This window comes from Petaurus breviceps, unplaced genomic scaffold (assembly GCF_028583685.1).
Source record: "Petaurus breviceps papuanus isolate PSGF00001 unplaced genomic scaffold, PetGlider_PUasm1.0 90825, whole genome shotgun sequence".
NCBI classification, from domain to species: domain Eukaryota; kingdom Metazoa; phylum Chordata; class Mammalia; order Diprotodontia; family Petauridae; genus Petaurus; species Petaurus breviceps.
The window spans coordinates 10,005,158-10,019,086 of record NW_027187353.1 but is presented as its reverse complement, the minus strand read 5'-3'; the positions used below and the strand labels follow the sequence as shown (position 1 = coordinate 10,019,086).

The following is a 13,929-nucleotide window of genomic DNA, read 5'->3' as shown; positions in this document are numbered from 1 at the left end:
AGAGAGAGAGAGACAGAGAGAGAGAGACAGAGAGAGAGAGAGAGACAGAGAGAGACAGAGAGAGAGAGACAGAGACAGAGAGAGAGAGACAGAGACAGAGACAGAGACAGAGAGAGAGACAGAGAGAGAGAGAAAGAGAGACAGAGAGACAGAGATACAGAGAGAGAGAGGGGGGGGATTGCTGATAGGGGAAATTGACAAGGTTTCATAGGGAATGAGATCAGCAAATTAGCTTCTGTAGGAAAGTGAATAGATAGTGATATGTGATCCAAGGAACATTAGATTTGCAGTCAGAAGATGAAGTTTGAATGTTGACTTTATTACCCGTGAGACCAAGGGAAAATCTTCCCCAATCAAAGAGAGTAAGAGTTAGAAGGTCCATCTCAATGGCCATCTCATCCAAAACATACTAGACAAACTTTATAGCTTACTACAATAGACCCATAATTGTATATTTCTAGTGGAATATGAGAGGAAGGACACACTTCTTCATAGGATGGTTCTAACTGTTAGGAAGCCTTTTTTCTCTTTTAAATTTATACCCATAGTTCTCTAACTATTGCTCCTAAATATGCCCTCTGTACTCAAAGACGGGGAAATAACTTGTAAAAAAACTGGGTACCAACAAGAAACATACAGTGTTAGTAGGAGATAATATACACATGTACATACATACACACACATACACACGTAAACACAAACATATACTTTTATGTATATGTATGTGTGTATCTATATTATATATGTACTACATATTTCCCTATTGGAATGTGACTTTCTTGCTGGCAGAGTGTTTTTTTTTTTCTTTTTGTTATGTCCTCATCCCTTAGCACAGTTCCTGGCACATAGTCCTCCCTTAATAAATGCTTGTTAACTGAAAAAGACGAATCCAGAGCCTTTTCCCATAAGACAGACTTTTAAATACTTGAAAATATCTGCCAGTCTCCCTTGAGCCTTTCTTTCTGCAGGTTAGCCATCTTTAGCTTTCTCAGCTGAACCTCATGTGGTATGGATTCTAGTATCTTTGCTATCCTGTTTGTCCTTCTCTTTAAACTCATCAGCTTATCAATGTTCTTTCTAAAAGGTGTCACCCAGAACTGAACACTCCAGAGATAGGGGATAATGGCTGAGTACAGTGGGATTGTGATTTCCTTATTCCTGGAGTCTAGGAATTTCTGAATTCAGCCCAAAGTCATGGCTCAAAAAATTTTGGCTTTCCAATTACATTGTTGAGTTATTTTGAGTTTTTAGTTCACTTAGAATCACATATTTTCCCCCTCAATTTTAAACACTTTTTTTGGCATTTTTTTGGAGGGGTCAGGGCAATTGGGATTAAGTGACTTGCCCAAGGTCACACCTTGCAAGTGTTAAGTGTCTGGGGCCGGATTTGAACTCACTTCTTTCTGACTTCAGGGTGATGCTCTATTCACTGCACCACCTAGCCTCCCCTTAATATTTTAATTTAAAGTTTTGAATTCCAAATTCGATCCCCCCCCCTCCTTCTTTTCCTCTCCTCCCCCTTCCCTGAGACAGTAAGCAATCAAATATAGCCAATATATGTGGGATTTTGTAAAATATTTCCATATTAGTAATTTTGTACAAGACAACTTGAATAAAAGAAAAAAAAATCAAAGAAAGAAAATGAAAAAAATAGTGTGCTTCAGTCTGTATTCAAGCAATATCAGTTCTTTCTTCCTCTGGAGGTAGATATTATGCTTCATCATTAGTCCTTTATGATTGTCTAGTATCATTGTATTTCTGAGAAAAGCCAAGTCTTTCACAGATTTTCATTGAACAATATTGCTGTTACTATATACAACATTTTCCTGGTTCTGTTCACTTCACTATACATCAGTTTATGTAAATCTTTCCAGGTTTTTCTGAAATCATCCTGCTTATCAGTTCTTTTTTTTTTTTGGAGGGGGGAAGGCAAGGTAATTGGGGATAAGTGCCTTGGTGAAGGTCACACAACTAGTTAAGTATCAAGTGTCTGAGACTGGATTTGGACTTAGGTCTTCCTAATTCCAGGGTTGGTGCTCTATTCACTGCACCACCTAGCTGCCCCCTTGCTTGTCCTTTCTTACAGCACAATAATATTCCATTACAATAATACACCATGGCTTATTTAGCCATTCCCCAATTGTTGGGCATTCCTTTGATTTCCAATTCTTAGCCACCACAAAAAGAGCTGCTATACATATTTTGTACCAATCGATGCTTGTCTCTTTTTTGGATGTCTTTGGGATATAGACCTAACAGTGGTATTGCCAGAGCAAGAAGATAAGCACAATTTCATAGCCTTTTGGGGGTAGCTCCAATTACTCCCCAGAATGGTTGGATCATTTCACAACTCCACCAACAGTGCATTAGTGACCACGTTTTTTCCACATCCCCTCCAACATTCAACATTTTCCTTTTTTGGTCATATTAGCCATTTTGATAAATGTGAGATGGTACCTCAGAGTTGTTTTAATTTGTATTCTCTGATCAATAGTGATTTAGAGCATTTTTTTTCATGCGACTATAGCCTTGATTTCTTCATCTGAAAACTGCCTGTTCATATCTTTTGACCATTTATCAATTGGGGAATTACTTTGTATTTTTATAAATTTGACTCAACTCTCTCTAAATTTGAAAAAAAAAGGTTTTTATAAGAAATACTTGTTGCAAATCCACCCTCCTGTTTCCGTCTTTCCTTATAATTTTGGTTGCATTGGTTTTGCTTGTGCAAAAAACTTTGTAATTTTATGTAATCAAAGTGATCTGTTTTACATTTTGTAATACTTTCTATATCATCTTTGGCTCTAAATTCTACCCTTTCCATGTTCTTTTAATTTGCTTATGGTGTCATACTTTATTGTAAATCATGTATCCATTTTGACCTTCTCTTGGCATACAATGTGAGATGTTGGTCTATACCTAGTTTCTGTCAAACTGTTCTCTAGATTTTCTAGCAGTTTTTTTCAACTTCTGTGCAATCATTTCTCCCCACTCTTGTATTTGTGGAATCAAGTTTTTTAGCCTGTCTAATTCTTTCCGTGTATCAGAAGGAATCAAAAACAAATTTAGAAGGAGATACAAACAGAACAGTTTTGTTATTGTATCATTAAATTTAATATCCACTTAAAAAACCCTAAAACCATGTAACAGAATTCTAATTTAATATACAATGCACTTGTTCTTTGTATATTATAATATTTGAGCTTATGAAGATTATTAAATTCATGATCAAATTAGAAATGAAAATACTTTACACATACTTAATTTCATCTCATTGAATTTGGTCCAATGTTCTGACTTCTCTTGGTCTTCACTTTCTCTTACAGATTTAATAACCATGACATCTATACTATCTTTCAAGACATTGTTAAAAAATATTATATAACTCAGAGTCAAGCACTATTAGGAATCTAGTTCATACCATCTAGGATCCTATAAAATCTTTTCTTTTGTCTTCTTTTTATTTTGTAATACTATTCTACAATTTGGTCAGCTATTTCCAAATTGTCTGAGTTGGTTAAGCTATTCCCTTAAATTCTGGTTATTTGTTTCTTCTCTCCTTATTAGAATGTTAGAATTATATCATTATATAGCTCTTTCCAATTACTCAAATTTATTTACTTTTTAAGGTTTTTCTCAACTCTCGTGTTTATATTTCAAAGTTGTTACTCGGCTCTGGTCTTTTCATAAGAAATGTTTGAAAGCCTCCCTTTATTCCACTTAAAGATTCACCATTTCTTCCCCATAGGGTTATACTTAACTTTAGAGGGTAAGTTACTCTTGGTTGCAAATATATCTCTTTAATAATATTGTATTTCAAGTATTCCTCTCTTCTATAGCTGCCAGATCTTGTGTAATCTTGACTATTGTTCCTTGGTACATGAATCACTTCTTTCTGGATACATGTGTGTGTGTGTGCGTGTGTGTGTGTGTGTGTGTGTGTTGGTAGGAACTCTGGATTTTGGCTATGACTTCCTGGGGTCTTTTCTTTGGGAGTTTCTTTCAGTGGATGATTTAATGTATTCTTTTTATCTTTACTTTCCCCTCTGGTTCTAAAAGGTCTGGGCAGTTTTTAGGTCTGATTTCTTGAAATATAGTCCAACCTTTTTTTTATCATGGTTTTGAGGAAGACCAGTGATTTTTAAATGATCTCTGCTTGACTTCCTTTTTTCCGTGTCAGTTGTGATATGTATTTTATAGCTTCTATTTTTCAATATTTTGTTTTTGTTCTAATATTTCTTGCTGTCTCATGAAGTTATTGATTTCTGTTTGGTCTATTTTAATTTCTAGGTAGTTCATTATTTAAATAAGGTTTACCTCTTTTTCTACTATGCTATTCATTCTCTCTCTATTGAATTTTTAATTTCTTCTTTTTTTCTAGGTATCATGGGGTCCTTGTGGAAAATGTTATTTATTTTGAGTTTCTGCTTTTAGTTACTTTGTTCTTTTTGAAGATCTCTAGATTCAGTACTGGTTTGTATTTTCTTTGATTTATTTGTCTCTTCAATTTTGCTTCTTCAATTGGGGCTTTGTGCCAGAGGTCAGGCTCTGTCTCTTGCTATCCTTTTGGGTAGGGTAGTAAACCCTGATAGTCTGTCTCTGGGTTCTCGTATTAAATTCCATCTCCACAGATTAGGTCCATTTGGATTTTTGAGATTTAGAACACTAGGTCTTTGGGATTTTCTATGGGATCTCAGGACGGAGTGTAAGTGATCTCACAGTCCCTAAGCCTTAGGTCTCCAGGTCTGAAGCCTGCAGTACTGTGCTGGTTTTTGCCTAATACTTGTCCCTGAGACTTCCGCAGTCCCCACTCTGGGGCTTTCTGAAGACCCTGGGACGTTCTCAGGGGGAGCTTTCCACTCTTGTTGCTTCTGGACACAGAACCTTGGAGGCTACCTAGGTCCCTAGCCAATGTCTGTTTGGATTTATATACTATGCTATGCTGCCACCAATTTTTTGATGGCCCTCTGTTTTGTTTCCTCTGGGCTTCTGGCTGACCTCTTATGCAGTTCTAGAGTGGGAAAAATCACTGTAGCTTTTCACTGGATTTCTTGATTATGTTTTGGTCTTATGTGAATTTCAGGGGTGTGGGAGCAGGGTGGTCTGCCTCTTGTCCAAGCAGCATCTTGACTGTTACTTCTTGCCTCCATTCTCATCCCCTCACCCCAGTGCTCTTTCTACCACCTGGGCTGTATTTGGTTATCATAGTCCTTATCTAACCAAGTTCATTGACACTGAGGTCAAGACTCCCTAGATACAGAAAGGAGAAATTATCCAAAGAAACTTATTCTTATGTGATCTTTGTCCATTCTTTTTTGTCTTCAATTAATTTGGCTCTCATCTATTATCTGTTGGATTCCAAACCTCCCATAATCCTAGGCAGACTCAATACCTTCAGTCAATACAACTTAATTTGCTTCTTATTCCCCAGGGGCATGTCTCCATTCTACTCAAACCCAAACAACAAATGGAAACTCTTTTAAATGTTTGCTTCATTTTTTTCTTTCTCTCTGAACTTAGATTCTCTCCGTTTAAAGGATGGGCAGAGCCATTGTGATGGGAGAGTGGAGATTTTTCTGCATGGAGTTTGGGGCTCAGTCCTGGGCGATGATTGGAATCTTAATGGTGCCCAGGTGTTGTGTAGGGAGCTCCAATGTGGAAAGGCAGAGAGAGTCTATACCTCTCTTACCTCAGGCCCAGGGGTGGGCCCTTTGGGTTTGAGCAGGATGATGTGCATGGGCAATGAGACTCAGCTGAGCCAGTGTAACATCTCCACATCTGCCTTGGCTCCAGTGGGGATCACACAGGAAGCTGGTGTCATCTGCTCAGGTGAGTACCTGCCCAATCCTGCAGAATCCTTCCTGGCCTCTCATTTTCATGCTTAATGATGGCCCTTGTCCCACAGGGAGCAGAAGGATCCGCCTGGTGAATGGCACTGGCCGCTGTGCTGGCCGAGTGGAGATCTACCACAATGGCACCTGGGGCACAGTGTGTGACGATGCGTGGGACCTCTCTGATGCCAATGTGGTCTGCAGACAGCTGGACTGTGGTGTGGCCCTCAGTGCCATGGGATCTGCTCACTATGGGGCAGGGACTGGGCCCATCTGGCTGGATGAGCTGGGCTGCTCTGGAAATGAGTCTGAGCTCTGGCATTGCCCATTCCCAGGCTGGGACCAGCATGACTGCAGACATAAGGAAGATGCTGGAGTTCTCTGCTCAGGTCAGTCCTTTGACTAGAGTCACTTTATATTTGCCTATTCCTTTCCTTCTTTGACTACTCCTTTCAATAACTGGAAAGGTTTCCCTACTATTAATATCACAAGAAGAGGGTGCTTCCCTGGGGTGGGGCTCAGGTATGGGGAATTTAGGATATAAACACGACTAGAAATACCTTACTTCAAGCTGCATTTTCCATCATCAATCAGATTTACTTAAGATAGAACATTTGCCTTGGACCTACTACATATCTTCCTAAGAAATCTATCTGGAAAGTGTTTTTCGATGAACGAAATATTTATTTCTTAGTATTCTTGGAGACATTGAAAAAGATTTTTTTGTATGCTTCCACTGTCCCTTTTTCCCTATAATCTTTACTCAAGGAGCAGAGATATTGATGTGAAGAGTTTATAGGTCTTATCCCTTGAGGGCTTCTCATTATCCCTGTGCTAAATGCTTCTGGCTCTCACTTGTTCATATTCAGAATGGTTTCGGTATACCCCAAGAGGGAAGTATCATGGGGCTGGGGAAAGGTTATTGAATTTGGAGTCATTGGACCTGAGTTCAAATCCTAGAACTGTCATTTAGCAGCTGAGTGAGCTTGTTCAAGTCATTTAACTCCTCTCAGCCTTAATTTTCTCATTTATAAAAATGAGGGAATTGAAGTAGCTGATCTCTAAGGGTCATCCTAGATAAAATATCTTATGAGCAGAAGTTTAATCACAACTTTACTACAGCAAATGGTCACTTTGCCAATCATCGCCATCCAAAAATCATACTGCAAATTTTTCCTTTGTGGACACCTTGCAAAAATATATTTCTAGATGCAGTTCCTCCTTTCCACACTTGATCTCAATAGCCCACACTTGATCCAATCACTTACCTTTGTAATCTCAATGCATAGCTCAAGCTTCAAGGATATTCATGGAAAATTACATAAGATGATGTCCACTTGAAAACTCTGCTAGTCACCACTTCATTTCCAAACCACAGACCTGAATCACACATGGAAGCCATTGGATGAAAGGATTAGAAACCGGAAGCAGGGGTTTGCTGGTAAATGTTTAACTATTGGCTCTCAAAAAAATAAAAATATGAAATTGCACATATGACACATTGTTAAGTTTGATTTGCATTATAACATTTTCATCACTTTTTAAAGTCTAGACAATAAATAAAACAAATCAAGCTCTTACTTGTAGTGTTTTCTGATTTCTGAGTGTAAATGACCACATCGAACATTTACCAGTTGACTCTCAAGTTAATTCAAGTTGGCTTTGGCACATTCTTGGCCAGAAGAGATCATAGAGTTTATTTAGTTAAGAGTTTCCTCATTTGAGGTCTGAGAATTTGTTTTAAAAATACTTTCTTAACTGTACTCTAGTGCAACTGGCTTCCTTGCAAATTCTATGCATTTTATTATGTGCATTTAAAAATGTTACTCTGAGAAGTCTAGACTATACCAGGCAGTCTCAAATGGACATATGGCACAAAAGATCACCTGATCTAATCTAATCTCTTCTTTTACCAGATATGAATGCTGAAGTCATATAAGTTTGTGCCTTTCCAAAGACTTTACAGATGAGAAAATCTTGGTAGGACATCCTAATGTATCAAAAATCAATTAACTCTTTTAAAGAGTTACAATGGAGCAACAGACCAACAGATGAGTAAAATTGAGTGGGCAAATTGAAACACACACCCCACATTTCATTTTTTTTTTTGCTTTTGGAGGGCAGTTGGGGTTACGTGACTTGCCCAGGGTCACACAAATCGTTTTTGTGTTAAGTGTTTGAGGTCGGATTTGAACTCAGGTGCTCCTGACTCCAGGGCCAGTGCTCTATTCACGGCGCCACTTAGCTGCCCCCTACACACCCCACATTTCATGCATGCATAGGTGCTTGAGGAAGGGAAGATTTGATGAGGATGGTGGGAGGGGATGGATTTATCTTTAAAATTTTATGCCAGGATGATAGATTTGGAGTAAGAACAGACTTACAGAGGTGTATTCTAAACCCAACATGTTGCAGATGAGGAAACTGAACCGTGGAGAGCTTGTGACCTCTCTGAGGTTAGAAAGATAGTGGCAGGGCTAGGATTTCATCTCTGCTCCTATGACTCCAGATCCCCAATTCTGTCCCCACCCTCTCTTCCATTTTTCAAGTGACAAAGAACTGGGGAAATTGAAATATTTCGAAAAAGTAGGAAATAGAGAGTTCCCTAGAGCACCCAGGAAGCATCCAATATATTTTCCAAATTAATTTTCATCGAGTTGTAAACATGTCAAGGAATGCCAATTTACATCTTTTAGAAAATGTGGACAGTATTGCTGGACCCTTGATCTTTTCAAGGAATGGGAGAGTTAGAAGAAATCTTAGAAATCATTAAGTCCAATTCCTTTATTTTATAGATGAGGGAACTATGGCACAGAGTGGTCAACTGATTTTCCCAAGAATCACAGACAGCAAGTATCAGATACAAGTGTGACTTGACTCTGGTCTTCTTATTTTTATTTTTTTGGACCCTGATTTCTGAAAGACTACTGTTTTTTGCACTATACCATTAAAAAATCAAATTAACTTGAAACCAAAGAACACTAAGACTGAGAAATAGCAAATCATTGAAGTGCTGGGAGGGTTCTAGGGTATTTGCTTGTAACTTGGTGGGATAAAGCAGTCTGGTATGCTGAGTTTGAATCCTGCCTTAGATGTTGACCAGCTATATCACCCTAAGTGAGTCACTATACCTTTCTAGACTTCTGGATGCTCATCTACGAGAGGAGATGGTTGGATTCCATGAACCTTCTTTCAACTCAAAATCTGTCATCTATGCTTTTTATGACAATCATAAAACATCAGCATTGTATATCTGCATTCCTCTGCCATCTGTCAAATTCTCCACTGGAGACTGAGATAGGAACTTGGACATTTTCTCTTGGCAACTTCTATAGTTTTCTCCTTCATTCACTGAGCTTGACCTTTAATAAGAGAACCAGTGTTGTTTTGTTGTTGCTGCTGCTGTTCAGTGTGCCTGACACTTTGTGACCCCATTTGGGATTTTCTTGGCAAAGACACTGAAGCCATTTGCCATTTCCTTCTCTAGATCATTTTACAGATGAGAAAACTGAGTCAAACAAGGTTAAGTGGCTTGCCCAAGGTTGAACATCTAATAAGTTATCTGAAGCCAGATTTGAACTCATGAAGGGAGTCTTCTGATGCCAGACCTGGTACTATACCCACTGGGCCACCTAGCTTCAGTGTGGTTTAGCACTTTCTTGGGAGTCAGGAGATTTGAGTTCTGTTCCTAGCATTGCCATTAATGAATTGTGGGATTTGGGGTTTTAGTTACTAGTTTTGTTTTCAAGAAAAGATCATGGATTCCATAATTGATAGTTTTTTTCTGACTTTGTAATTATTTGAACCTATTAATTTATAATGATTGAAACAAGTGCAGGACTAATTTATATTTTTCTCCTAGACTTTACAGCTATGAGGCTGGTCAGTGACGACCACAACTGCGCGGGGTGGCTGGAAGTTTTCTACAATGGAACATGGGGCACTGTGTGTAGCAACTCCCTGAAGGAACTCTCCCTGACAATTATATGCAAGCAGTTGGGATGTGGAACACAGGGCTGGCTGGAGAATAAACAAATGGCCCACAGAAGCTCAGAAATTAGTTGGTTAGACAAAATTGAATGCCGCAGCCTGCATGCTAACTCTTTGTGGCAGTGCCCATCAGCCTCCTGGCATCCACACTCATGTTCCCGAGGAGAAGAGACCTGGATCACATGTGATGGTCTGATTTCTTATCCCTTTGAATTTTAATGCTGTGGGCTTTGGTTGTCATTCAGTTTCTGACTTCCTTCCTATACCTGTAAAGTTGTTGAAACTGACCTGTCATAGAATAGTGGTAGAAAAAGACCTGAGATCTGATACTCCATTCCTTTCCCCAAATTCCTGATGAATGGTCATCCAGCCTGTGCTTGAAGGCCTTTATTGATAGTAAATTCCCTGCCATTGTAGCCCATTCCAATGTTGAGTAATCCTAACTGTCGGAGAATTTTCTTATACTACTGAGACAAGCCCTGCTTCTCAGAGACTTTTACCCATTCTCCTAGCGTTGCCTTCTGACATTAAACAATATAAAGCTAATTCCTCTGTCACAATATAGCCTTTGAATGTTGGAAGTCACCTGTCATTTCTTCTCCATGCTGTTGATCATCCATAGAATGCTTTTCAGTCACCTCACTATACTGATCGCCTGTCACAAGATAGGCTACGGTTTCTTAATGCCCTTCCTAAAATGTGGAGCCCAGAACACAATACTTCAAATATGGTTTGACCATGGCACATACAGTGAGGACATTCACTTTTTTTCTGTCAAAGACGATAGGTCTCTGTGACTGTGCTTCTCAGAATGCAGCCTATGATTGCATTATATATATATATATATATATTGCTGCATGGTCTCAGATGCTAATCCCCTTTTGAGATTTTAGTTAAGAAATCTCATCCTTTACCATAGCAGGGATGATTCATTCTTTCAACACTCTAATGTCATTTCTTCTGATATTTCCCAATATTTTATCCCTATAGGATGGACAAAGAAAATCTCTAAGGGTCCAGTTGAGAGGCTTAACTGTTCAGCGGACCAGGACTGCACAGGTATCTCCTTGGTCACTTTTTATTGTGTGTCACTAAAGAGAGGCCAGGTCTGTCTGCCTCTCTCAGTGACTCCTAGTGGCTGAATTTTCAGGAATGAACAGGCTGCGTGTCAGGGATGGAGAGGACAGCTGCTCTGGGAGAGTGGAAGTCTGGCATGGAGGCTCCTGGGGAACAGTCTGTGATGATTCCTGGGACCTAGAAGATGCCGAGGTTGTGTGTAGGCAGCTGGGCTGTGGCTCAGCTGTATTGGCTTTGGGAGATGCTGCCTTTGGACCAGGGACAGGGACTGTTTGGCTGGATGAGGTGCAATGTAAGGGGACTGAACAGTCTCTATGGGACTGTCCTTCAGAGCCCTGGGGACACAGTGACTGTAGTCACAAGGAAGATGCAGCTGTGAATTGCTCTGGTGAGTAATGGGACCTGAGCAGAGTTTGGACTGTATAGAGAAAGACTATTCCAGTGTGGCTGTGGAGATAATTAAACATGTTCAGGACTATGAACTCTAAGGCAAAAAATACAAGTAAAGAATAGTTTGACTTGTGTCATTAATGCCATAGTTTGGATGATGCAGGAGGATATAGCAGCTATAATATAGCTGCTGTCCATATGATTCCCCACTTTCTTTTTTCCGTTGATTTAACTTCTCTCTCTCTCTCTCTCTCTCTCTCTCTCTCTCTCTCTCTCTCTGTCTCTCTCTCTGTCTCTCTGTCTCTGTCTCTCTGTCTCTCTCTGTCTCTGTCTGTCTGTCTGTCTGTCTGTCTGTCTCTGTCTCTCTCTCTCTTTCTTTTCCCCCAGGTAAGAGAGTGAAGACAGTGCTATTGCCTGGAAGAGGTAAGCCTTCTCCCCTTGGCAACTCCAAATTTCCTATTTGTTCAGTCCTTAAAGCACATGTTGGAGCATGAGCCAGAAGACTTGGATTCTACTTCTTACTCCAACATCTGTACTTCAATTTCCTAATCTCTACAGAGAAGATCAGAATGCTTACATATTTTCTCAGGATTCTTACTATTGGTGGTAGGGGTGGTGGTGGCGTGTGTGTGTGTGTGTGTGTGTGTGTGTGTGTGTGTGTAAAAGGGGCATTTTGAGAATCATAAATGGCTTTAAATGTGAGGGTAATATAAATTTGAGCTAGTATTGCTAAGAGAAGTTTTCTGAATTGGTGAACCAGCAAGACAAGAACATCCTGGGAGAATTCTGGAGGAAATAAACCTTACAACATTGTCTTCCTCATAGAGGGTGGGAAAACAGCTGAGGATACATAGGCCTGGTGGAGTGAGGAGGGGGAACAAACTTAATTAATGGATTTTTTGGAATTTCTGCTCCTGTTAAGGTTCCCTGTCACCAGCCCAAGAAAAGGATAATATACTGAGGATCATCTGTTTCATCCTTGGAACACTTCTCTGCTTTGTTTTAATATTTCTGGGGGTTCAGATGTGGAGCAAGAAAGGATCCTGCCAGTGTAAGTGGTGAGAGGACTTAGGCAGTATTAGTGAGTATCAATTAGTTAAAAATAAGACTTCTAATGAGGAAACATTTGGAATATTTGGGATGTTGCTCTCCACTGTTATACATGAGACTAGCTGTCTGTTGTATCAGGACTACTGTTTGGAGCCTTTGATCAAGGGAGTGAAGCATTTAAAAATGACCTCACTGGCCCTCTCCTGCCTAGGACTATTCCTCTTGTGAATAGTTATGATTACCTTAGAAGTCTGTGAAGGTATGGTTTCTGTTTCTTGTACTATGACAGGTATTTGGGAAATATACTTTCTCCTTTGTTACCCCATTAATCCTTCTTTGCCTTGACAATATTTGCTTTAAGTGATAACAGAAGTATTGCTTGTTATTTTGGTATATGTGGATATCAATGAGTGTCTTGCTAAGTGCCGTGGGCATAGTATGTTTCTCCTGGCCTCTTCTTGGATGAGGAACCATTCATTGATCACTGTGTCGATTGGGCTGCTTGAATGTGCACTGCCTTGCCTTGATAAGATCCTCTTTGTCCTCTACATTGCATAGGTCTCTGCAGTTTAAAGCCATTTTTAGTGTGGTACTGTATTAATTTCAATTCTATAGGCACATATTGTGCGCCAAGACCCATTCTAGCTGCTGGGATGGGCTGGTAGAACAAAAACTTAAATGAAGACAAGTCTCTGCTCTCAAACAGCTTACATTCTACTGGGGGAGATATTATATGTACATCTTGGATCAGCAGAATTGTAGCTACAGTGAACAGTCAGCATTAGGCAACAGGAATTTATTATTTTCAACAGCTAGTACCTATATATAGTACTTTTGGATTTGCAAAGTACTTTAAAATGTATTTAATCCAATAATGATAGTAATAATAATAACAATTATACAGCACTTGCTGTGTGCCAGACACTGTGCTAAGCACTTTCCAATTTTTATTCTATTTGGTCTTCACCATAACTCTGGGGAGGGGTTATTATTATCCTAATTTTACAGATGAGGAAACTGAGGCAGAGGGTAAGTGACTTGCCCAGAGTCATACAGATAGTAAGTATCTGAGGTCAGATTTGAATTCAGGTCTTCCTGACTCCAGGAAGAAATTTGGGGCATAAACAGAGGTAAAGTGGAGCAAAATCATCTCTATTTGCAACTAACATTCTGGTTTTCATAGAGACTTGCGGACATTCAATAATAATAAAAAAGAATAGCTTCACTAAAGTACTAAGGTAAAAAAACATGTTTACAAAATCAACTATCTTTCTAAAAGGTACTAAAAACCCAAGATGAACAGAAGGGCAACAGCAATTCAGTTTGAAATTTCCACCAAATATTTGGGGTTCAAGAGACATTCGAGGTTTACTTAAGTACAGCTCTGAATCCATCTTTCCAGAAATAGAGCAAGACTTTAATTACTAGAAAAATACATAGGGTTCATTGCTGGGTCATTTCAATGTAGTAATAATTACTTTTATATTCATATATATATATATAATCAGCCAAATTATTGAATGTTGAAAGGTCATTTTATAGAACTAGACAAAATCATATAATATTCATTTGAAGAATAAAGGCCAAAAAT

At 39.2% G+C, this 13,929-nt stretch overlaps 1 protein-coding gene across 1 annotated transcript in view; it reads left to right on the top strand.

Annotated features, from left to right (window-relative positions):
- Positions 1-13,929, top strand: part of LOC138148523 (scavenger receptor cysteine-rich type 1 protein M130-like) — a 131,114-nt gene that overhangs the window by 16,748 nt on the left and 100,437 nt on the right. Inside the window, exons 6-12 of the mRNA XM_069071224.1 lie at positions 5,521-5,829; positions 5,906-6,220; positions 9,694-10,011; positions 10,812-10,880; positions 10,972-11,286; positions 11,676-11,711; positions 12,211-12,339. Of these exons, the coding sequence (XP_068927325.1) occupies positions 5,521-5,829; positions 5,906-6,220; positions 9,694-10,011; positions 10,812-10,880; positions 10,972-11,286; positions 11,676-11,711; positions 12,211-12,339 (1,491 nt within the window). The remainder of the gene's footprint in view (positions 1-5,520; positions 5,830-5,905; positions 6,221-9,693; positions 10,012-10,811; positions 10,881-10,971; positions 11,287-11,675; positions 11,712-12,210; positions 12,340-13,929) is intronic.